The 24,589-nt window shown below is 43.8% G+C and overlaps 4 protein-coding genes across 5 annotated transcripts; 1 reads left to right on the forward strand and 3 right to left on the reverse strand.

Moving 5' to 3' along the window:
- Window positions 1-322: 322 nt before the first annotated feature.
- Window positions 323-11,249, reverse strand: LOC6597066 (chitin-binding domain protein cbd-1). The gene is made up of 6 exons (XM_002022155.2): window positions 10,796-11,249; window positions 3,158-4,752; window positions 2,902-3,102; window positions 2,166-2,513; window positions 624-1,259; window positions 323-561 (listed from the first exon to the last, which is right to left on the reverse strand). The coding sequence occupies exons 2-6, from the start codon at window positions 3,734-3,736 to the stop codon at window positions 355-357; spliced, it is 1,971 nt and encodes a 656-aa protein (XP_002022191.2). The 5' UTR covers window positions 3,737-4,752; window positions 10,796-11,249; the 3' UTR covers window positions 323-354.
- LOC6597065 lies at window positions 1,254-1,969 on the reverse strand. The gene has a single exon (XM_002022154.2). It carries the CDS (start codon window positions 1,967-1,969, stop codon window positions 1,385-1,387), a length of 585 nt encoding a protein of 194 aa, XP_002022190.2. The 3' UTR covers window positions 1,254-1,384.
- LOC6597064 lies at window positions 1,994-2,891 on the reverse strand. Its single transcript, XM_002022153.2, has one exon. It carries the CDS (start codon window positions 2,676-2,678, stop codon window positions 2,157-2,159), a length of 522 nt encoding a protein of 173 aa, XP_002022189.1. The 5' UTR covers window positions 2,679-2,891; the 3' UTR covers window positions 1,994-2,156.
- Window positions 9,817-23,464, forward strand: LOC6597062 (cyclic AMP response element-binding protein A). Of its 2 annotated transcripts, XM_026989688.1 has the most exons (7): window positions 9,817-10,081; window positions 20,336-20,546; window positions 21,776-22,311; window positions 22,382-22,631; window positions 22,707-22,876; window positions 22,937-23,080; window positions 23,160-23,464. In XM_026989688.1, the coding sequence occupies exons 1-7, from the start codon at window positions 10,028-10,030 to the stop codon at window positions 23,352-23,354; spliced, it is 1,560 nt and encodes a 519-aa protein (XP_026845489.1). In that variant the 5' UTR covers window positions 9,817-10,027; the 3' UTR covers window positions 23,355-23,464. The 2 variants fall into 2 exon arrangements, with proteins under 2 accessions (XP_026845489.1, XP_002022187.1); XM_002022151.2 differs by having other exon boundaries at window positions 22,382-22,876.
- Window positions 23,465-24,589: the final 1,125 nt, after the last annotated feature.

Below are 24,589 nucleotides of genomic sequence, written 5' to 3' on the forward strand. Positions count from 1 at the left end.
GGATTCGGGACTCGAAGAAGGTCTTGTCATGTGTAGGTCATGGGTGCCGAGCAATTCTCTGAAAGTCAGAGGATATACGAACTAAACTTGCTGATGTAATCCACAGTGCTCGGATTCGGTTTTCAGTGAGGTGATTCGGGGTGATTCGAATCTGACTGAATGCAGGATTCGTAATGATCGAACGCATTAAAGGCTCATTAGTATAGCTGTGATTTAATGAATACTGAATATCATTAATATCTTCAAATAAGTTTACTATTATCTAAAACTAATTTGTTTAGAGTACACAAGAGTGACCTACAATCAAAGAATGTCCCCAAAGCTGAGAGTACATACTAAAGTTTTATTATCATTTCATTGAAATTTGCTTTGGTTATAGCACTTGGCCTGGCTGAGAACCACACAGGATCGTTTCTCGTGGTCCCAGCCATAAAAGAAAGGACACTGCTGTACAATTAAGTATCCCAGGCGACATTGGTAGAAATAATTGCAATTATCTGGGTGCGGGTAAATATCCATTGTATGTCGTTTGCACTGCTCCCGGGGATTGTTTGTGGTTGCCTAAAAGAATATAACAATTTTGAAGGTATTGCTTATAAGAATCTTCTATCTGTTAAACCCACCAGGCATCGCACATTCTCGGGATGATCGCATTTGCCAGTGCCGGGATTGAAGTGCAAGGTGGCCGCACAGTTCATGGGATACGGTTCACCCTGATAGCAAACATAGTAGTCCGTGCAGGAATTTTGATTTGCCATTAATATGATGCGGCTCTTGTTATCCTCTCGTGGGCAAATACTGGTCACAATTATCTCCACACTCGGGGCAAATACTGTCGTGTTGCTCCCTGGGCCATCGATGGACGTTGGAGTTGATGTGGCGTTCAGTGATTCGGCTGCTAGAGTACTATTAGGAGGCGATTCAGTATGGACAACTGTTGAGCTATCTGTACTAGAATCTAATTCTGGTGTATTATCCGTCTCCATAGCCTGTCCTGAGCGACAATCAATATCGCCCATTGGCTCGCACATTTCCGTATCGGAGCTGAAGTATTCGCCGTCAGGGCATTCACCGTCATATGAATCATTTCCGTTACAGAAAATGTAGTGTGCGCAGCTCTTTTGAGAGGAAACAAAGCCCCCATCATTGCCAATGCACTCGGCAAATTCGTCCGCCTGGCATCTGCCAAGAAGGAAGCCCATTAGAAACAAGAAAACACAAAGCTTCGACATCTTCTCTGTATCGTTCCAAAAAGTCAACTACTCATGTGACTGTGTAGTCAGCGGGGTTTTCTTGCCGTCATTTGGGAGTATACGAGTATAGGAATTTAATTTGCTTAGGAACACGGTTGGTATCTTCTTTATTAACGACTCTCTGGGGAATCTTACATGAATAGCCGTATCATGCGATAAGGTTTTGTCGCAATACATTGTTCTTGCGCGGCATCGAAATGAAAATTCTGCGGGCACTGCTGGATAAGGAGAAAATCTCCCATACATTGATAGTAGTAGTTAATATTGGCCGGGTAGGGATAGACCTTGTTTCGGCCGCTCGTCTTGCAGATTACATGGACATCGGTGCTCGAAATGGTTGTTGCTGCTACTGCTGGTGCGGCTGTTGAGGCTGCTGAGGCTGTTGAGGCTGCTGAAGTAGGGCTAATCGTATATGATGGGCGAGGACTCGATGTCGTTGGGGCAGATGTGCTATCTGGCTTGGGGTTTTCCGGTACGGCGGGTTCTGGTGCAGGGGAAACGATTTGTTCTTCATTTGCACCATAGCAATCAACAGGCTCCAGGCAATCCCCATTACAGTAGTAGGAATCGTCTCCGTTACAGTGAACGAACTCGCTGCACGACTGGTCGGGATTTGTCACCTTATTAATGATCACTCCCTGACATTCTTGTAGGAATGCCGCCCCCACCTGATGGCCAGGCAGCAGGCAGCCAAAGAGTAACAACAACTTCCACATATAGGCTTTCAACTGTTCCCATCTTCCAGGTCAGGGCCTCCTTTATAGGTGGGAGTTCGCTTCGGTTCGCTCGTCAATGAGATAAGGCTCTGGCTATAAGCTCAATTTATTTGCTAGCTAAATTGATTTTATTTGACAAGACACGGGGCTAATTAAAAATGTTTTCTCTACTTTAGCTCTCACTACTTCAGCGTACAGTACAGTCCATGGAGCTCCGTGTACGTCCGCCGCAAGCTCCAGTCGTAGCATTGAATGCATATCCAATGGGACACTGCTCCACCAGCAGAAAGCCGTCCACGCAGTAGTAAAAGTAGTTACAATTCTGGGGATAGCTGAACCTTTTGGTTACCCCCTGATGACACTGCTCTCGCACATCCAGCGGCGAGGCTGTGGAGAGGGTCGGCGATCGTGACGTTGAAGTTGACGTTGACGTCGACGTCGACGTTGAATTAAGCGGCGCAACAGTGGAATTGCCCGAAATGATTGGCTCGTTGCAATAGAAGGCGACATTGCAAGTGATGTTGTCCACACAGAACGTCGAGTCCTGGCCAGAGCAGTTGATGTAGGCATAGGTGCAGTTGGGCCGCGTGTTGTTTATGAATCCGAATTGATTATTGCATTCTGTAATGTTGAGGCCATGGATGCCACAGGCCACGATAATAGCGCCACAAACGATCAGGCCAAAGTCAAAGCGCAAGGAGGGCCCCATTGTCGATCAGTATGGATGTGGAGCTGTGTGCTAAGCTTTTTATAGTCGACACTGTTCAGCAGGTGGCAATCAAGATATTTGAAATAAGTTATATTTAATTAAACGCTGTAACTTATCAATAAATATCCCCTCTTATCTCCTACGTGTACACAACTCTATGGAACTGAAATTAGTTTTTCTGGCTGCTTTGGGCTTTCCGAGACCGGAAGCACAGACGTGCTTATGTTCGCCGGGAGTTTCCATAGCATTTCGCCACATTTATCTGCACACAACTCCTTCGCTCGATGTCCCAGCCATAGTAAAAGGGGCACTGCTGTATTGTCAGGAAGCCCTTGATGCAGTAATAGAAGTAATTGCATTTGTCCGGGTGCGGAAAGAACTCTGTCATATGGGGCAGGCATTTGTGGGCGCGCGGATCTTCCAGCTGGAAAAGTATTCAATGTAAATCGATCGATATCTTTCAATCTTCTCAGACCTACCGCACACTGAACGTTCTCCGCGTGGTCGCATTGCCCGGTGAGGGCATTGAAGTACAGCTGGTTGGTGCAGTGCATTTCCATGGCATGTCCGTGATAGCACAGATAATAATTTGTGCATGATTCGTTACTGGCCATGAGTATGACCTGGCTGGGGTCGTCGCTGATCGGACAATTGGGCTTCACCACCGGCGCAATGTTGAGGATATCCACTTCGGTGGACTGGTCCACCGGTGGTGCTGGATCCGTTGGAGGTGCCGTGGCTGGTGTGAGCTCCTCCTCTTCTGCCTCTTCCGGCTCCGGCTCCGGCTCCGGCTCCAGCTCCGGCTCGTCGACCTCGTCCAGAAAGCACTGCACATTGGCAGCATCATCACAGCCCCCCGACTCGGCATCGAAGTATTCACCATCATCGCAATCGCCCTTCAGCGAGTCCTCGCCCATGCAGTACACATAGGACTGACAGCTGTCTAAGCTTTGGACAAACGACTCGTCGGCCATTCCGTCACACTCATCAAAGTGATCTCCATGTGACATGCCGCTCCACAGCAGAACCAGCCAGAGGTACGATAGATATTTGGACATTTTTTGGTAAGTTCTTCGGGTAAGTTCTTCAGGTAACTGAGGGAACCCAGCAGCCTCTCCATTATATTTATGCGGATATTTTCGACACAGTTGCCGAAAATAGGAGTATCGCTGCAGACATGCATTTCATTTTAGTCTAATTGAATAGCGTTTATCAGAAGACCTTCAAGATGTGTATCTTTAGACGCCTGCCACTGAGGTTCATTGTATTACAAAATATTCTACGATGAATTCTCCATGAATCACCTTACAGCTTCTTCGTATTGATTCGCAACTGTTTTCCATTATGTCATCACTGGCGTGCAGACCAGACCAGGCCAGGCCACACTCTCTTGCCCATTACATATTTCGATGGTGGCACTTCCACTCATTTTGCTGAATGGTTTACATAAGCCGCAAAACTTATAAATTCATATTCACGCACACACTCTTAGACCAAGTCACAAAAAAAGCGTCAAAAGCGTGAAAGACAACGTAACAGAAATCGTTGACCTCAGCAAACGCCGCATTGTCCGTATTTTGCTTATGGATAGCCACAATCGAAGGCACCAAGCCCAAGCAGGCAGCCCATTCGAGTATTTAATGACGTGGCTCGACTGGGAGATACCCTGCTGTATGGACATAATTCATCTAGATTCTACACCCCAAAAAGGGGCGTCTCCATGGTGATCCCACTAGTTGATTCCTCAAAAAGGACATACGGGTAGAGTACCCAGAGTTCGACTCTGTGGTTATTGTTTGATTTTTTTTAGGTTTTATTTTGTTATGGTATAAATCACAGAGATCTGCGATTTGCCTGAGGGCTTTTGCTTCTTCAGTTTTGACTCTATTATTTGCACGATCATGGCGGGACCATCGAGTGGAGTGGAGTGGAGTGGAGTGGATCGGCTGGGCTGGGACAATTTGCACAAATTCTAATTTATTGTCAAGCATTTCCACCGACGATAAGACATAAATAGGTGCTGCTGGTCGCTGCTGGTCGCCGCTGGTCTATGATGGTCAGCTTTATCGTGCACCTGTAAGAGCAAGAAGGAAAGAAATTATAAAAAAAGTTTAAAGTAAAAATAAACAAAAACCAACACGAGCACAGGTACAGCAGCAGATACACAGACACAAACACAGATACAGATGCAGGTAAGAAGTGGAAGTTCTTTATCAAAGTATTTAAACAAGTGCGAACGTAACCAATCTTCTGTTGTTGTACTGTCTTTTGTGCTATAGACATTTCTTATAAGGGATATTTGCCTTAAATGCAATCGACAGATGAACGGAACGGAAAGATCGATCGAGCCAGAACAAAAGACAGCTCAATGCACATGACGGGACGAGACGGCATGGCATGGTATGGCATGGAACGGCACGGCACGGCACGGCACGCTACGATGTGTGGATTCAGTTGTAAAGACAAGACAACGGACGCGACGTCGAAATGTCTGCTACGATGCCTCATATTTGCCCCCACCCCACACACAGATACTCGTGTACAATGAATGTTTCGATCTACGAATTGTATACTTAATTTACAATCCACATGTGCATTTATTTACAGCCGTGTGTTAATATCATTGGCCACCGTGCCGTTTAAAGATATGTACGATACCTTTTCGTGGAGCCAAAACAAGTGGAATGAAATATAACGATGACACGATCGACTGAGGGAGAGGAGCAGCAGTGGGATGAGATCATTTTTCATCATTTTCGGGGAAAAGTAATTGCGTAGGGTGTCTGCAAACGGCAGGTACGGTACGAAGGGGGCCAGGTGGGGGGGTTGTCAAAGTGATAATGATAAACTGGGTCAGAATGAAGTATATCGCACCTTTTGTCTTGCCAGCAAATTCGGCGAGAGGAATTAACTGAATACTCGTAGATAGCCGTATATGGTAGATGGTAGATCGTAATATGGTTTGGGCTAATTGAACATACATATTCAGACACACACATGTATTTTGTACATATTTTTAGATGGCTTGGCATATGTTTTTTGCATATTACTGTTTTTTACCGAGCAAAAAGGCAAAGGCACAGCTGCGTTTTCCTATATGTACTATGTATTTAGCTAATTATAGTACATACAAATATCATTCAAGAAGAGAGTTCGAATGGTATTGGTACACAGTACCGAAATTTGGTCAAGATAAGGGAACTCTCCGGGGGCGCTGGGAAAGTGAACGTCAACACAACTGATCCCCAGGAATTGCTAGGGAGTGACTCATGCCAGCACCCTGATAAGCCGTCCCTTGTGTCCTGCCACTCGCATACTTATCGGGAAAGATTCCCCAGAAACATCATGAGTAGCACATGTACATATGTACATTAAATACAGTTCTAGCCTGGAAAAGCATTTGCGAGTAATGCTCTCGAAAGAGAGCGTTCAACTTTCTCGAGCAGCAATTGCTTTTTATACGGGGTTTACAATTCCATTCCATCCCATTCCATTCCGAAAGAACGGCAGCAAATATTTGCAGGGATTTTTGTACTTCTGATAAGAGGAATCACCCGCAATAACAAAAATTCATTCATAGGGGAAGTAAGTTGTTAAATTATCAAGCCAAAAGCCGTCACAGCACAGGAATCTAATCAAAAGTTGATGGCATAATGCTAAATTATATTTTAAAGAAAATCTCAAGTGCAGATTAAAATACTGCCACAGATAAACAAGAAACGAGCCACTAACGAGAGTGTCCCAACGAAGAGACACACCTTCGTCGCCGCATCCGCCGCCCCATCTTCTACTTTTCTCTCAACAGCAGCCCAACTGTTGTGTCTTTACATTTCCAGGGAACACTCTGCAGCACACACACACACCCCCATCCACGGACAGACACTATAACTTTTCGATGTGATTCACAAATCAAATAATAAATAAATACATACACCTAATATATTAAAAAAAAGAGAAGCAAAATGAAGAAAAGTATATGTACATACATACGAGTCAGTGGCGAAAAATGTTTGTACCAGAGCCATGCGATACAAATGTACATTTCTCTCTCTGTCTCTCTCTCCCTCTCTATAGATATGTGTATGTGTATAAGTATCTACATACATATACTCGCAGCTATATAACTGTAAAAGCCACTTGAAGCGAGAAGCTCACGATCGCCGCTGGCTGTCAAGAGAACAAAAGAGAAGCGTAGAACCGAGCTAAGAGAATCGCTATCGGTATTTCTGCCTTGCAAATTAGGGGCGGATGGGGTTTGGTTTGGTTTCGATTCCCCCCACTGCCAGCGTCTGCTTGCCTCTCCTAAACAGAAGTCCGGCTCGAGCCCGAGAGTCAAGCAACCCAACACAAAGTGTCCCTCCATTAAAGAGAAAAATGTGAGATACGAATACGAATACGAATATACGGGTTCAAATGCGGCCAGCATGACGAATTATTACATGCATTTAATGTACAATACAAGCGCTCACTCACACATCCATTGCCAGCGGTATACGCGCATACCCGCTCGCACACAATGCACATTAATGATGTTGATGGGATCGCGATTCAAATATGTATGTATGTACATATGACATACATAAGCAAACAAAATATAGGTGGTGCTCCTGCGAATGTTTTGGGTGGAGTAATTTGACGAATTATGGCTCGGTACGCGCGACAGCTAGGGTCAATCGCTTGCAATTAAAATCTGACTACATAAAATAGACATACATACATATATGTATGTATATTCATCTTCTAATTAATCTTTCCAAAATAAAATAAACGGTACCTCGCAAATTGATCAAGAGCTGGTATTGGCCCCACAGCAAAGTGAAGAAGAGTGTCCGAAAAGTGGCAAGATCATCTTCGGGGTTTCCCCACCTAGAAAGTGTGTCTGATTGATATAATAGATACGTTAAGTCTGGACAAAATAAATTTACTCTGCCTTCATGAGGGCGTTCATATGTATGTACATATGTATGTAAGTACATACTCTTAGGTATGTACATATGTATGTAGATATACTAATCTCTCTCACTGTGCCGTCTTGCTTGTCCGTTCAGCTATCAGAGCTCATTGATCTGAGCGTATGCTTTTGCGGAATTTCGATTCGATTTACTATTTAAGCCATTTACTATATTTGGAAATTATGGGTATTAAAATAAATAATAACTACATATTTGTGGATAGAGTTCTTCTCAACACAAATCATTGTCCATTTCCATGTTTAATGTTGGGTCATGTTGGGTGCACATGACATGCATGGGGCTATGGCTACTCCTATCCATATGTATTACACAAGCATTTTGTCGTCGCCGCTTTATTAGTGTAGTTGTCATCGTCTGACGATGTATCTCTTGCCCAGGCAAAGGCAAAGGCAGCTTTAAACCGGATCTTTGCTTCGAAAGTACATTCACTTTATGCCGTCTCTGACGTCGCTGCTGCAGTCCGGCCTGGTCGGTTCCGACCGAGCCCGGCCCCAAACCCGGCAACGGCAACGACAACGACAACGGCAACGACTCCGGCAACAGCCTGCCTGCCTTCAAATGACAAAGCAAAAGGCTTAGCTATAAGTATGGACTGCACATGTGCATAGTTCAAATAACTTGGTCAAGTTGACAAGATCAACCGATCGCAAGACTAGAGCCGGCCCTGGGGTTGCCAAGCGGCAACCAAAGTCAGGTCTGGTCTGGTCTGGCGGTAGAGGGGAACGGAACCCTCGCAGGCCAAATCAAATACCAACAAAAAATCTATAATAAAAAACAGGTTAACAAATGTTGCCGCAACGCAGCGCAGCGCGTCGGAAGAAACTTGTTTTCCTTTCCTATGCAGAGAGTCTCGGCTCTACGTCAAAGCCGGCTTACATTCACTTTAGACCAGCTCCAAAGAGCGTGAAAGTTATCCGAAGAGATCGTTTTCTCTTTGGCTCTGAATGAAATGTATGTACATAAAATCCACTTTGAAACATACTTGAATGTAAAAGTAAGCGTAAAACAATCTGTGTGAAGCAAAAGGGTAAAAAGTAAAAAAAGTGGGACTGCGGATTTCAAGAATTCTTTCATTCTTGTACCCATTTTGTAATGCTGCGAGAAAATTCGTACATATGATGCATTGGAATCTGCCACTTTCTTTAAGCTTTTTTTCACCTAATATACCGCAAAATGGATTTTATATATCGTTTATCATATACAGTAAGCCGGGTGGTAAACTACTTAGGCCATCGCAGGGGCCGTACCTACCGTGAGTTTTACCATGTCTCTCATATTTGAGACGCAAAATTGAGTAAAAACGCTCTCTTTGGTTTGTTCGAACCGGCTTTTTAGACTTGCGGCAACATGTTCTCTAGCAACATGAGCAGTAAAGATGTGCATATTGAAGCCAGAAAGTGGAAAATGGTCTCACAAAAATTTTAGCCGCGAACAATGAAACAACATAGTGTCGAATTTTGCTACGAAATCTAGTTCCGTTATATACCACAAGAATATCAATTTTTTTGACAAAAAACATCATCTAAAGTATAAAATTATCAAACAATCGTTTCGTTTTTGGCTGCGGTCGCACTACCGGTATTCATATTGTTAATAATATTAACCACACATATTAAATGCCATTATTATTCATGGGCCCGGCAAAGCCACTGTACCATAAACAGAGAGCAATCGAAAAAATTAAATTAAATCAATTTAAATCGCAATCCGACACAAAACACGGAAAATAAAAGAAATCAAATACATAAACTAAATTGCCAGGTACTCAAGCCGAAAGCAAAAAATATAAATACTTTTTTTTTATGAAAAACGAGTGTTTCCGAAACGGAAAAAAGTAAATAATTCAATTAATGTTTAAGAGAAATATACTAAGAGGAGAATAAAGCATGCAACAAGTTGAATCCGGCCGCAAGTTGTAAACCAAGTTAGATCCGCACACAGATACACACAAATACACACGCGAACGGCCCGGCCCGACAGAATCATACACACACAAACACAAACGAGCACACACACAAACACACAGACCATAACAATGTCAAGTGAAAACATTCTCTGGAAGCAACAGGTTTCCCCTTAATAAGTCATCGCCCAGAACTGTTCGCTCGAAAAGAGAAAAGGAGAAGAGAAAAGAAAATAAAAGAGAGCGCGAAGAGAAAATATAAGAAAAAAGAAATATAAAAGAATTCAGGCAGAGAAATTTATAAAATTCTATGAGAATAATATAATAATAAGCACTAAGCAGACAGTCCTAAGTGGGTTAACACAGAAACAACAGAAGTGGACCCAAATCATCCCGAAAACCCAACCGGCAGATCAACAGAGACAGACTTCTTAGATCGCATCGCATCCAAAAAGAATCAACCTTAAAGAACCATGGAATTCTACGATGGCGACCTCAAAGATATATGGGATTCCGATTTAGATCCGGTGAGTGTTTAATTTATTAGCAGGGCATGAGTCTCTGTCTCTTTATCGATTGATACTCCTACTTGAGAACTTTTGTTACAGAAAATAGTATGCTTGATATGAGCCAGGCCAAGTAGTATATGGTGTATAAGGTATATATGGTATATGGTATACGGGGAAAGCTAAAACCGAACACTTGAGCAAGCGAAACGATAAGGCAATGTTCGTCAACATTCTACGAGACACGAGACAGTATACTGGTATAATCGTAGACTCGTATTGGGCTTGCTCACACTCACCGCAACAGATGTGGAAATATTTCTCTTTTAGCATTTGACTATTGGCCCGAACTGGATGAACCGACCCTTTGAACTGTAATCCCTGACCGGAGACAAGTTTAGTACAAGATTATTAAGTCATTTCTGTTCACATTTTAAGGTTTCAGGTTTCGTGTCGTGTTTCTACGAAAACGAAATTGCATTTAAAAATCCAAAGAAAAACATTTTAATGACCCACATTAAGCTTATCAGTTAGGGGGGAAAACGTGAACTTATTCATGAGTTGAATGCTAAGTTGATGATCGATTTGAAAAGGCAGAAAGAAAAACCAAATTAAGTAAAGGCTCCCTCGTCCCTACTGATGGTTTTCCTTCTTTCTCTGCATATTAAATAGTTCGAATTTGTATTGGTATGAGTATGTGTATGTGCATGTGTTTGTATGCATGTGCTCGCTTACCTAAGAGCGCTCCAATCTCAAAGCTGTCCCACGAACAAACCTGTCTCTGTCCCAAAGTAGACCCATAAAAATGTCCACTCACCAACAGACCCCGAATTCAACAAATTGACTGTGAAAAGAGACCAAAATCTAATCGAATCTAGCCGGGCAGGCTACCAAACATCAGACACCAAAATATACAACACACCCTGAATCAGAATCTTAGTTGGGTTTTCTTGTTTAAGAATGGGTCGTTCCGGGAGGAGCACGCACATTGGCGTTACTCAAGAAAACTTTCGCAAAATAGCTAGATATGATAGAACAGAACAGAATAGAACAGAACAACAGAGAAGAAAAAAACTGATGGGTGGAACGGTGGAACGGAGGATCGGAGGGGAAAGGTAGCGACGCTCAAGGCCTTTATCTGAACAGCTACGTTCCCTCCATAGTTTTAGGAAGAAAAGGCAATTTTTAGTGACTTTCTGTGTTCAAATATATCAATTTACATGGTTTTGATAACAGTCGGGTCGAGCATACGAGCAGACGAGTATGCGAGTAGTGCTGTTCGTAACTTAGAAGTTTCGCTGTCCTACAAAGTTGTTTTGTGTTGAGCGATAATGATAATTGGAGTTTTCCAAGAAATTAAAAGAAATTTATCATTATCGAGCGATTCCACCCATTTCTGTTTTGTATTTCTCTATCGCCCCCACACAACAATCTAGCAGTACTCGCAGAAGTAGAAATGTTTCCATATAATGAAATGTACTCGTATGCGTGCTGGGGCTGGGTCTGCGGCTGCGTCTGCGTTGAGCTTCGTTTACGGAGTAGAATAGATGTCGACAGCGTCGTCGTCTATTGCTTATCGCTGCGGAAACAGTAATGAGTACATGTCGTCCGTCCGGCCATCCAGCCATCCAGCCAGCCAGCCAGCCAGCCTGCCAGCCTGCCAGTCATCGGCATCCAGCCCCTGCCTTTCACTGGTATTGCCTGTCCGTCTTGTGGAGGAAGCATGCCGAGGCACAAAAGAAGAATCTATTACGGCATGCGCGGAGGACACATGGAGCGGTGATAAGCGGTCGTGCTAGTCGTCGGCGGCGCCGCTATCAGCTGTTCTAAATGCAAAGTAATGACTTTTTTCGCCTGCTGCTGCTGCTGCTGCACTTTGCGGCGTGTCAACACGGTACACGACTCGGTACACGGTACGGTCCGTCAGTGTCATTACTATTCGGGAGATAATGTGCCCCGGCGACTACTCTACACGACAATGTAGACGGAACGACAGAAATAGGCCCGCTACCCGGGAAAATACGCGCGTAGTTTTTTTCTTTTTCTTTCTCTTTCTGTTTTTGTTTTTGTGTGTTTTCCGCAGTAAGCTCTACAATATACCAGTACAGTACCCGGGGCGTGCGCTCAATTACATCATAAGTATCTCGAATGCAATTTTCTCCGAGTATTTGTGAGCGCCTACCAGAATGGATTGATCCGTGTGGAAAGTCTGCGTTTAAATACTCTTTCTCGATGTGGTTCGGGGATCACTCCTCTGCAATCCAGTGCATGGCCATGGATCTATCACCATAAGGGTGCGAGTGCGAGTGCGACCCCGTCTCATTCCTATCGTTTTCTCATTTTAGCGTATTTTAATAATATATATTATCACTTGAAAGTCTCTTGAGGCATATCAAGAATCTTATCACAAAGTATTTTGTAACCAAAAAGCAAAAGCGAAAAAAACAGATAAGGCCTGAAATGCTTCGTCTTGATTAGGTTAGCGCACCACTTTCCACTTAAAGAAGGGGGGGGGGACATAAAAACAAAAAAACAAAAAAAAATATATAAATGAATAATAATAATAATTATGATTCCCTGAGGTTTTTCCCCCGATGAACCATAATAAACAAACTATAAATAATTCGACGTGCAGATAATCAGTTTTAATAAAAGGGAAGCCAAAAAAAAAATCTTTCAATAAGGGTTTCAAAACTGGCCACAACGGGACCTGGTCGCCCGCCCCTCCCCGATAATGTCACGTGTATTGTCCAGCCGAGATTCCGATCACTGTTATCACCCCCTTCCCTTTCATTAGGAGATCTTCGAGTGCTTCCCCTATCAGTTGAATGCCTGGAAGAGTTCCCAGAGCAAAATCATCATTAATGTGTCTCGCAATCGCAAAAAAAAAACCTATACACACAGACATACATATGCACATATGTATGAATTTATATATGTACATAAGATCAGGGGGAATTTCGTGGAAATCGATTCATAGGGGAAAATCCAGCAACTGCTTTGATCACTCGGTCATTCCAATCAAGCTGTGGGATTTTACATGGAAAGACGACGCGATTCTAACGAGTTCCCGAAACTAAAAGCCACCTCCAGTTCAAACAATGTACGTTTTCTATCGAAAGACTTGTGTGTATTTGTGGTCCATTTGGGTGATAAGAAATAGAAATTTTTGCTACCGAAAGCTAAAATTATTATTTAAACTTTACACATCCCGATGATAAGGGGCCTCCAGAGCACATGGAAACAGGAAAACAAAAATGATGGAGGCATCATTAGGCGGATTTAGAACCAAGCTAATCTTCTCTATGACTGCATGTACTTCTATTTGGAGAAGCGGAAAGAGAAAAGGGTTGCGCCTTGGGAAGAACTGAAATTTGAAATTTGAATTCTTAAATCTGATATCTGATATCTGAAATGAAGCCGAAAGAAGGTTAGCTTCAAAACGGAACTCCGAAGGCAATCGCCTCGAAAATAACAGTGTCCAGACAGACTGTTGGACGGTTAATGCTTAACCGTCGAAAATGATTACCTTGGGTCTGCGGCGAAGAAAACTGCAAAAAAGAAAAACTGCAGTCCCCTTCACAAAAGAATGCTGACCAACGTCAAAGCATTTCGACTTTCCTAAACGTTATTATGGCCCAAACGGAGAGGGATAGAGGGATAGGGGGGTACAGCGGTAGAGCGGTAGAGCTGGTTGGTGGGTCTGCATGCTAGTCAAAAGTCAGCAACTTTTTCGTCTTCCATTTAGATGGAGACAAAGCCGTAAAGAAAACGTATTCATAATGACAAAATTTAACATTTCTAGAGCTTTTGTTTTTGTGGGCTAACTTTCGCTTATATAAGCAGAAAATGGCAACAATGGTCGTCGCCGAGAAGAGAACGTGCATACATACACACGTACGTACATACGTACAGGTATAGTTGTCCGTCCGTGCATAATGTTATTAACAATTTCTTGGAGCCAATTTGACACCCTTTATGGTCGAGCGTGCACCACTGTGCATGCAAATGCATGCAACACGTTGAGGTTAGGTTTAAATTTCTAACGGCTTAATGCACAAGCCCCGCTATTTAAAATGCACACGAGAACAACAACCAATGGAAAACAAAAACAGCAACAAATTAGAAAGAAGAAAAAAAACGTGCTTGGCAACAGTCGACAGTCTTGAGAGTGCGACGACGGTGGGGCCCAGCCAGCATATTTGAATAACTAGTTCGGGCCATGCACGATACTTTCAATATGGTCTATAAGACGACGGCGATATTCATGGCTCTCTGTCTCTGTCCCACACTGTCTGTGTGTGTGTGTGTGTGTGTGTATTGCTTAACTTTGACATTTCCAATAAACCGATGCGAGCGTTGCAATCTGCAAAACAGGTTAACACACACCGATATCCGAGCGAATGCAGAGAAACAGGGAAGTGGGGGGGTAAGCGCGACGGAACGGGACGGGACTATTGCAAATTTAGCGCGCTCCAGCGTCACAATTTCTATGCCAAAAGTCGTAACATATGGCGGGCCCACAAAAAAGCGCGCATAATTAAATTTGTGCAAGCACGACACCCTCTCCCATCGCCCACATACACCAGTAGTGTCGGTTTACGTAGAGCGCTTCGCCCGTCGCTCTCCCGTCTCCGCTCTCCGCTCTCCTCTCTCCGTTGACGTCCACGGCCATTCAGCTCCGTTCGCGTCCATTCATGCGAATTTTGCCACGCGCTGCGTCAAACAGGATGCGCAGTGTCCACGCGAGTTCTCTTTGCAAGGCCCGGCTCTCTTGCAAGGTTCTCTTACCACTGGCCGAGAGTGGGCGGTGGGCGGTCGGCGGTCGGACAGCTGTTCGGGCTGTGCTTTTCTGACGTCAATGTCAGGATGGCGCGAAGTGGCTGTGGCAAGCCAATATGTGAATTATTCATAGACTTGCAACGAGAGTACAATATGTTCCAGCCCCAGGATGGAAGAGAGTTTTCTTCGGGGGCAGGCTGGGTGCTTGGCTCGGCTTGGGTTGGGTTGGGTTGATTGGATGCGTACTAGGCGTGGGCGTAGGAACATATTGCGAGTGTTAATGAAGTGTTATACGATAAGTGTAACAGCAGGCATCTGGTAGCAACAGTTGGAAGCCTGTTACAGGAAGGCAAACAAAGAGATTGAAGCTTTCCCAAGGAAAACTTAAAGCGAGAAAATTCGCAAGTGTCGTCGAAACTAATCTGCCTATCCTAATGCATAATACATACATACATATATCAAAGACCATTAGAGGGTCATGCTCGTGTTCGCGTTGAGGCCTAGAATATCGTAATTACCCAGTGACAGCACATTTGTCAGTTTTATCTTTCCAAGAAACCTTGGAAGAGAATTCATTCTGTTCTGTCGAATAAGGTCGCCCGGCTCTGACTCATATCCATGGGCATTGCTAAATTGGTTATGGCTGTTTTGCATACTCGTACAAATGCAGATTTGGCTTCAGCTGAAGATTCCGCACGTCAAAGATTTTGTGAAAGGCAGTGGCAACGGCAGCGGCAACGGCACCGTTTGCACCTTGGAACCGAAGACTATAATGATCTTTTCAAGCCCCCACAATCGGAGGGGTTTCACTCAACGCAACACCCAAGCTACGAAATGCGAATTGCTGGGGGACTAGAGGACACCGACGGAAGGCAGGAGTTGTGTGTATGTGTGTGTGTGTGTGTGTGGGTGCTCGAGCTCTTTGGAGGAGTCTTTGGCAGAATTTGATCTGTATTGGTCTCCCCCTTTTACAGTCTTTCATTTTTAATTTTTTTTGTTTTTTTTTTGTTACTTTCACATTGGTTTCCGTTTGGCGAATAGTTGCTGGGGCCGTCAGACGTGCCGCAACCATGCGACTGCTTACGTACTTTCTTCATTCCTCTCACACGGGCACAGACATATGTACATATGTACGTACGTACTACTCGTAGGTTTGTGATAAGCCAAGTCCGCATTGGACACACGCCCCCACCCTGTCTCTGCCCCTCATTTGTTTGGCTATTTTTAAACACATTATGGTGTATTTTTAACATGCGAAAATATACAGCTACGACATGGAAAAAACACTGTGATTGATGTGATTTTCCCGAAAACCTTCCTGCTAGCCCCGTAATAACAATCGATGCTGATTCGGATGCCTTTTAATTAATAGAATTTTGGTTTTTGGTTTGGTCTAATTAAACCTTTTGTGCTGGCCAATTCCCACTTTCTTTTCAAGGCAATCGAAATTGACATTTTACATTTACATTTACATTTACATTTACATTTATTCGTACACACACATACACATGTAAAAGCCTTAAAGCCGCCCCATTACCATTTAACACGCTCAAGAAAAACAAAACCAAAGCAAGCCAAATCATACAAAAAAAAACCAAAAACCAAAAACAAAAACCATAGCAATTTTTCAAGTTAAAGGCATTTTTTTCTCAGTTCAGTTCAGTTCAGTTCACTTCGGTTTGGTTTTTTCAGCTTTTTCGAATTGTGGGAGCGAGCACCTTTCACTTTACCAACGGCGAATGATGCAGCATGGGCATAAAAATTGAAAAGAAATAAAGACTCGAGACTAAAAATGCTGTGCACAACACAAGGAAAGCGATATACATACATATGTATGTACATACACACGAGTGGATTTCTGTGTGTGGTACCATACATAATGATCGTCTCACACTCCAGCAGTCCGCCACTCCGCCACTCTGCCACTCTGCCACTCCGCCACTCCAGTACTCCGACACACATACAGTTGCATTTTTGTAAATGTGAAAGGTTTTCGCTTGCTGCAACATTATTTAATCAATCCAATTTGTGGAGCAGGCAAAAAAAAAAAGAAGCAAAATCGAAAAAAGGTATGGGCAAAACCATCAAAGAAACGAAAGAAAAAATCAGAGCCAAAAGGAGATAGGGAGAGATATGCCAAGAGAAAGACTGGAGAAGAAACGAAAAGAGAAAAAACGAACAACAACAACAACAACAAAAAACTATAACCAGTTTAATTATTTTATGAAATTGTATGTTTGTTGTTGCTCTTTTTCACCCTTTTTCACCTGACGGAGAAAGAGAGAGAGAGAGACGAGCACGAGGATGGGGATGGGGGATAAGGATGATGGGAAGGGGGAGCGGGAGCTGAAGATTGTAAATTTAAATACCGGGAACCGGCAACACACACACACACACACACATACACACAAACATGTCTATGTTAATTTAATGCCGTAAGATAAAGAAAACCCCTCGGGCGGCTATTTTGATTTTGATTTTTGTTTTTGTTATTTTGATTGTTTTTGTTTTCAAAGTGGTTGGTTGGTTTGCTTGATTGGGTTACAAAATACATACGTAAATACGTAAATGAAAAGTTCTCAGAGAACCTTTTTGGTGGCTCGCACTCCCCAGGCCAAGTCAAGACAAGTCAAGGGAATGCAACAGGTTTGCTCTTCACGAGTATCGACTTTGAAATGGGGTCAATCGATTGCATTTCCAAGCCAGACTCCGACTCCGACTCGGACTCGGACACGGCTCCAACTCCAGCTCCGACAGCCTGGTTAAGCAATCGATTGCCCCCAAGTCAGGCTTAGGTGCTTAAGCGGTTTTTGTGGTTTAAGAGGCAGCACTTGAAGCATCAAGCACCAGGAACACACCAAGCGGCTTTCCACTTGAGAAGGCGCCCTTAGCCATTTCACCGTGCCACGGCGCTTTCGTTGCACAAAGCACAAATCAGAGAAGCAGAGAAGCAGAGAGGCAGAGAGGCAGAGAGGCAGAGGAGGCAGAGAGGCAGCGCGGCAGCGAGGGAGAGAATGAGAAACCCCACCTGAAACGTGCAACAAATGATGCTCTCTCTCCCCGCAGCTCGGATCCTACAGCAACACACAAAAGAAGTAGCAAATGCCTGCGAGCACTTTTGCCTTGGCGTCTTTTTCTCTTGGCTTTCTTTCTTTCATCATCATCATCATCACCATCATCGCCATCGCCATCATCTACAGCCACAACCAAAGCCAAGACAACAGCTACATGGTTCGGACACAAATACATGCTGATATGTTATACGCGCACACCTGTGGTGTGTGTGTGTGTGTGTGTTGCCCGTTTTGGTAGCATTTTTCAAGAATTGCTAATTCTCAACAATTCCCGAGGTTCGTTGAACTCATCATAAAGTCACACACACACACACAAGGCACAGCACAACACAACAGGCACGCACAGACACACACACACACACACACTCGCTTAGCTTACGCCGCCTATGTGTGTATGTATGTATGTATGCCAGTATGTATGTGCCGTGCCCGGTGCTGCTTGCTGATTCTTGGCCTGATGTGCGGAGACGGAGACGGCTAAAATGCGGTGAAAGCACTTGTGTATTTGTGTTTAAATGCACTGTCCAACGGAATTAGCCGAAAAATGCGAGGGCATTTTTTAAACTTTTCGCTTGATGAATCGCTAAATCGCATATGTATGTACATACATACATACATGTATACACAAGCTCGATCTATGGATCGCATCAATTTGGTGACCCAATGGGGCTATCAGCTAGAGAGTCTTCATACCACCCTCGCCCACACACACATACATATGTACATACGTACATAAATACATACAGAAGTGTGCATGTGCGGACATGCCAATGCTTGCTTAAAAATGCACGCGTGCAAGCGGTAATCAATGTTTTAGTACATACATACATATGTACATATGTACATACACTCATACATATGCACAGAGTAAGTGGTAAGGTAAGCCTGAAATGAAGACCCACAGGGGGAGAGAGACAGACCTGAGAAATGGTAAAGAATCTCATACCTTTTGACAGAAAGACAGACAGACACACACGCCGTAGCCGTAGCCGTAGCCGTAGCCGTAGACATTCCCTTTTTTATGGCCAAAACTGGATTCGATTCCATTTGAGCATGAGCTGGTGGCTTAGAACATGAGCGTGAACGAGGGGCAACGCAACGCAACGCAACGCAACGCAACGCAACGCTTGGTGGCACGCCAAGCGAGGCAGCCAATTTTTACATACAAATGTGCTTTTAAAGTGTAATTACATGCACTTCTTTATCACACACATAGGACACATACAGCATGTACATACATACATACATACATACATACACATGCCACAAAATGCCGATTTTAAATGGGTCAACAATTTATGGCATGGCCGTAGATTGGATTGGTTGGGTTGGCGACAATTAAGTAAATTCAGTCCAAAACAAAATCTGGCACATTGGGGAGGGATTACATCATCTGGCTTTAAATAAATTTAAGCCAAATTTATTCTGGATGTGTTTGTTTTTTTACTTTTTCGTTCCCCCCGTTTTTTCTTGCGGGCAAATAGAAAAAGGCCGAGCGGAGAACTCGTTCCCAACATCAACAGCAGAGTTATTTGTTGCACTTTGAGTGATTTTCAAGGTTGATTCTGTGCTCATCACGGCCGCAAACACTTAACTTTGAATCCGTTTGCTATAATTTACACACCTCTTACGATTCACACAATTTTTAATTGCAAAAAAGAGGAACAAGAGAATTGCAAGCTGCGCGAACTCCATTAAGGTTTTAAAAATGAAGCCAGCAACCAGCAACCAGCAGCCAGCAGCCAGCCTTGCCGTAGAACACTATTGGTATGGTAATGGGTCCGATTCCGATAGACACACCACTCACAGGGCTGTGTGCTATCGATATGTCTGTCCTTTGGGAAGGCGCTGCTTTTCAAAGGTGATGTGATTGAAATGGAAACCAATCCAAACCATTTGCAAGTCCCATAGAATATTGACCCAACACCATTGATAACTTGAATACCATTTTCTTTCTAAATTGATTACGGAGTACAGCAACAAGCATTTCAAGGGTACGCTGGAATCGCTGCGCGTTGTCGACGGTAAAATGTCTTCTGATAAGATTGACAACAAAAATATATACTGCATAGCCTCATGCCATAAAAAGGCCACATTCAAGTCAGATCTGCCGAGAATGTATTTTTCAAATAAATAGTAGATGTATGTATGTATATGTATTGGTATATGTATATTTTGTGAGCTATCTGCATCGCTCGTGTACTGTTGCGTTTTGGGGGGTTTCGTGTGATTTTGCTATAGGTCGTCTATATGTATGTATGCACTATGTATGAAGTTGAGTTGTACTTTTGCTTTTTTTTTTTTTTATTATTCGGAAATTATATAACCGTGCTATCGCCGTGCAACACGACTATGAATGACTTTTGCACATTTACTAATTGCCAACCACCCAACCATTTGTTTGCTTGTGCCTTTACAGGAATCCTTGAAAATTAGCAGCGATCACGATATGCACGACTGGCTGTTCGATCGCGATGTCAAAGATCCCACCGTTATACTCAATGACAAGCTCATCTCGGATGCGCTGCTCAATGGTACGCTGCCAATCAAAACCGAGCATTCCTATAGCCTTAGTAGCGATGTTGATTCCCTGCCAGACTCACCAAAGAGTCTGCACCCCAAAATCGAGGGTAAGTAATCGTGATCGTGATCGTAATCGTAATCGTAATCGTAATCGTAATCGTAATCGCCTGTAACTGAAATGCTATCGATCGCTAGTGACTCTTATGGTGAATTTGCATAGCATATTGCATAGAGAAGAGTGCGTTTTATTCTGCCAGAAAGGTCCAAAAACCAATCCAAACACAGCTTTCAGTTGGTCTATTTAGGCCATCTCCATTCATACATATGTACATACAAACATACGGACTATAATGAAAACAACAACCATTAGAACTGCGTTGACAAGAATAACAGTTGAAAAACAGTTTGTGTCTGTGTTCTGGTCGGTGTTGCTTTTTTTATTTAGTGTCGCGGTAGCATTTAGCAATTTAACGCAGTACTCGGGCATGAAGTTCTGTACTTTGACGCGATACGAATATCAGTGGTACGAAGAGCACAGCAAATGTTCGGTTCGGTTCCGTTCCGTTCCGTTCCTTTCCTGTGTGTGTGTTGCCGCCTCATACGAGCAACGTAACGAGTACGAGAGCAAACTGTGTATAATTGCTGTTGACTGGGGTCTGGTCTGGCCTGGCCCGGCCCGGCCCGGCACGGCCTGGTCTGGGCTTCTTTTTTCGTGCTATTATCTGTAATTTTATAGAAACTGAACTGTACAACAACTGTACAAATAAAATTAAAACGAACCAAATTCGTGTGTGGAGCTGGAAAGAAAGTTTTTGCCAGAAAACAGACAACAGAAAACAGAAAAAACTGAAACAAAACTGAAATAACAATATTTCAAATGCAAACACATGTGTGCATTGTGGGTCGTGGAACGAACCGACGCGTGCCCGGCCTGGCTTCTTTTACAGAATATTATTCAAATTGTTGCACAATATTTGTGAAATCGTAGAGTACAGAACAAACAGTGCTCTAGAGACGTACATACCTACCTACAATGTCTGTACAATATGTAGGTTAGACTAGACTCAACAATATTTACCCAACATATTTGCGCACATACTCGTACTCGTAGGTCTGTTTCAATTGAGCCAAATCAACCAAAAGCCAAAAGGAGCAAACAGCTATGCTATGGACCAACAACGACATACATACATATGTATGTAGTTAAGGCCTAAAGCTATTTTGGGAAAAGAACAGAAAAAATTAAGCCGATTAAAACCGATTGAAACCGGGATAGTCGATAAGCCCCGGCAGGAACTGGATTTAACTCGAACGTTTCTCTTTCCCTGCCCCACAGACATGGATGACGAATGCTTCCCCGCCATTTCACTGAAGTCGGCCACCAGTGTGCGGGCCACCATCGATCCCAAATGCCTGACCCTCCACCCGCAATCGCACACACCCGCCACACACAGCAGCCGCGTGAGCTGCAGTCCCGCCCTGAGCTCAGAGCTGACCACAGCCACAGCGACTTTGACACGGGCCGGGCTCCAGACGCACGCGCACCACCTGCAGAGCGGGAGCAACAGCAACAGCAACAGCAACAGCTCCAGCCACAGCCACAGCCACGTGATCGCCGCTATGGATCACTATCAACTACCTCACTTGTACGACAATGACTGCAGCTCGTCGTTGTCGTCGATTCGGGATGGCAGCATATCACCGGACATCTGCTCGGACATTGAGATCGACGAGTCGGCAATCAAGGATGAGCCCATGTCGCCCGACTCCAGCTGCCCCGCCAGTCCCAACTCACAGGCGAGCAGCTCCCAGCAGCACCAGCTGAGCCTTAATCTGGCCCATCTACAGACGGAAATGCTCTTTGAGCAGAAGGTGGGCTATTCCTATAAAAACGAGAATGCGGTTCGGCTGTACTCACTGTGTGTTTTTTACCCCTGATTAGCACGGCGGCCTCTTGCTGACCAGCAGCAGCAGCAGCAGCAGCAACAATCACCTCATTAAGTCCCAGCAGAGACAGCACCAGCACCCGCTCCTTGGACAGGGCGATCTTATAATGGCCAAAATGGAGATCAAGAGCGAGAAACAAAACACCAGCAACAGCAGCACCACGAGCAGCAGCAGCTCGGGCAAGTCACATGCCTACGGCATTCCCCTGACGCCGCCATCATCTCTGCCCAGCGACGATTCCGAAGGTAACTTGACACCGGAACATTTGTTTTCGCCACTGTCGCCCAACGCTTCCGTTTCTATATCCGTGGCCAATGCAGCCAATGGCGAGTCATCGACCATGGTGCGGCGAAACGTTACCGGCATCACGCGCTCTGCCAGCTGCGGCGGTTCCGGCACCGGCACCGGCACCGGCACCGGCTCCGGCTCCAACACCAGCACGACCACAACAAGGCAGCCCATACACACGCCGTTGATAAGCTCCCAGCCGGTACGTTCGCCAAGCTCCTGCTACCCAGTAGCATTACTAATCAAATTCTTTGACTTGCAGAAGGGCTCTACAGGCACACTGCTGCTGACAGAGGAGGAGAAACGCACATTGCTGGCCGAGGGTTATCCGATACCGCAGAAGCTCCCGTTAACAAAAGCCGAAGAGAAATCGCTCAAGAAGATCAGACGTAAAATTAAAAATAAAGTAAGTCGAGCTGGAAACAAGCTCCTGTGAGGCAGGACCAGAGCTCTAATGTTAATTCTGTTTTGTTTCCCTTTCATAGATCTCTGCTCAGGAAAGTCGTCGCAAGAAGAAGGAGTATATGGACCAGCTGGAGAGGCGCGTGGAAATTCTTGTCACTGAGAATCACGACTACAAGAAGCGCCTCGAGTCGCTGGAGGAGACCAATGCCAATCTACTTAGTCAGCTGCACAAATTGCAGGCCCTAGTTAGCAAGCACAATGTGAAAAAGTCCTAAGCCAGGGACCCAGGACGTGTGCCGGTTCCGTTTCTTGTTTGCCCGCCTTCCCGAAATACCTATATATCTATACCTATTTACCTATACCTATACCTATACCTACACCTACACCTATACCTATAACTCTATATATAAATGTATATGTATATAGATATCTATACATTTTTTTTTGTATTTTTTGTTCCGCCTATTACTTCTGAAGTTTTCTGTGAGAGTTTTGAAGAATTTATAAGACTTGCGCTGTTAGCAAGGAAATGTAAGAATTTTTGTCCGGCTTTTTGTTAGCACAAATCGGAAGAAATGTCCTCCCTCCCTCCTACTCCGCGACTGTTCATCCTGCTTTCCCACTCCCCTTCCCTCCACTCCATACATATTCAAAAAAGATTTAGCACCCAGATGCCTATAACTAATACCATATAATTTGTGTGTATGGATGTATGTCCTAGCTACTTGTAGAACGTTTCTTATATATAGATATGTATATTAGTCATGCATTCCTGTTATATAAACTTTACCTAGAGTAACTCCAACTCCAACTACAACCACAACAGAAACGATCGACGAGCTCAAACAGCAGAAGCCAATTCAGAAAAGCGTCATAAGAGAAGCTAACTAACAATATTGTACTCGTAATAGAACGAAATCAACAGACCAAAAAAACAAACAACAAAAAAGAAAAACAAAAAACAAAAACGAAAAAAAGAAAAATTCAAAGAAGAAAAGCTTAAAAAATGGGATATGGCATGCTTTGATGTGGGTTCTGTTCGATCTGATCTGATATAATTTAACTTTATCTACATAAGCGAGCAGCGATATACATGTGCATACATTATGTTTTAGTAATGATTGAATGAATGAACGAAAGACCTCGGAGCCGCATCTCTGCACTATCTTTGGCATGACTCTTGTTCCTTTAAACGTCATTTCTCAAGCAAACGAATGATACGAAAGTATATACCTAAACAATTCCATAATGGAGCTAGATAGAATGATTTCACAACGAACTACATATGTTTACATATATGCTGAATTTTAGTTTCTTTTCATAAGTTTACCACCAGCAACCGCAAAGAAACGCACCAATGTAGAATGTAGAAAGAATCTTGAATTGGTTCTCTGGTTCTCTGTCGCGTTGCCTGGCCAAGTTAAACAATTTCCGAGCCAATTATGAAAATGAATTATTGTTTGTTAAGTTTAATATTATAAGACGCCGCTGCACTGACCTCAAAGTCCGA

The sequence above is a fragment of the Drosophila persimilis genome, unplaced genomic scaffold, assembly GCF_003286085.1.
Source record: "Drosophila persimilis strain 14011-0111.01,24,50 unplaced genomic scaffold, DperRS2 tig00000431-arrow-pilon, whole genome shotgun sequence".
In the NCBI taxonomy this organism is placed as follows: domain Eukaryota; kingdom Metazoa; phylum Arthropoda; class Insecta; order Diptera; family Drosophilidae; genus Drosophila; species Drosophila persimilis.

Coding starts and splice junctions, on each gene's coding strand:
- LOC6597065 (XM_002022154.2), bottom strand. CDS start 1,969: ATGTGGAAGTTGTTGTTACTCTTTGGCTGCCTGCTGCCTGGCCATCAG.
- LOC6597064 (XM_002022153.2), bottom strand. CDS start 2,678: ATGGGGCCCTCCTTGCGCTTTGACTTTGGCCTGATCGTTTGTGGCGCT.
- LOC6597066 (XM_002022155.2), bottom strand. CDS start 3,736: ATGTCCAAATATCTATCGTACCTCTGGCTGGTTCTGCTGTGGAGCGGC. Junction 2,514..2,901: donor ATGGAAACTCCCGGCGAACA/TAAGCACGTCTG, acceptor TGCTCTGGCCAG/GACTCGACGTTCTGTGTGGA. Junction 1,260..2,165: donor GGAGCTCCATGGACTGTACT/GTACGCTGAAGT, acceptor TCACATGAGTAG/TTGACTTTTTGGAACGATAC.
- LOC6597062 (XM_002022151.2), top strand. CDS start 10,028: ATGGAATTCTACGATGGCGACCTCAAAGATATATGGGATTCCGATTTA. Junction 22,312..22,381: donor AAATGCTCTTTGAGCAGAAG/GTGGGCTATTCC, acceptor ACCCCTGATTAG/CACGGCGGCCTCTTGCTGAC. Junction 23,081..23,159: donor GACGTAAAATTAAAAATAAA/GTAAGTCGAGCT, acceptor TCCCTTTCATAG/ATCTCTGCTCAGGAAAGTCG.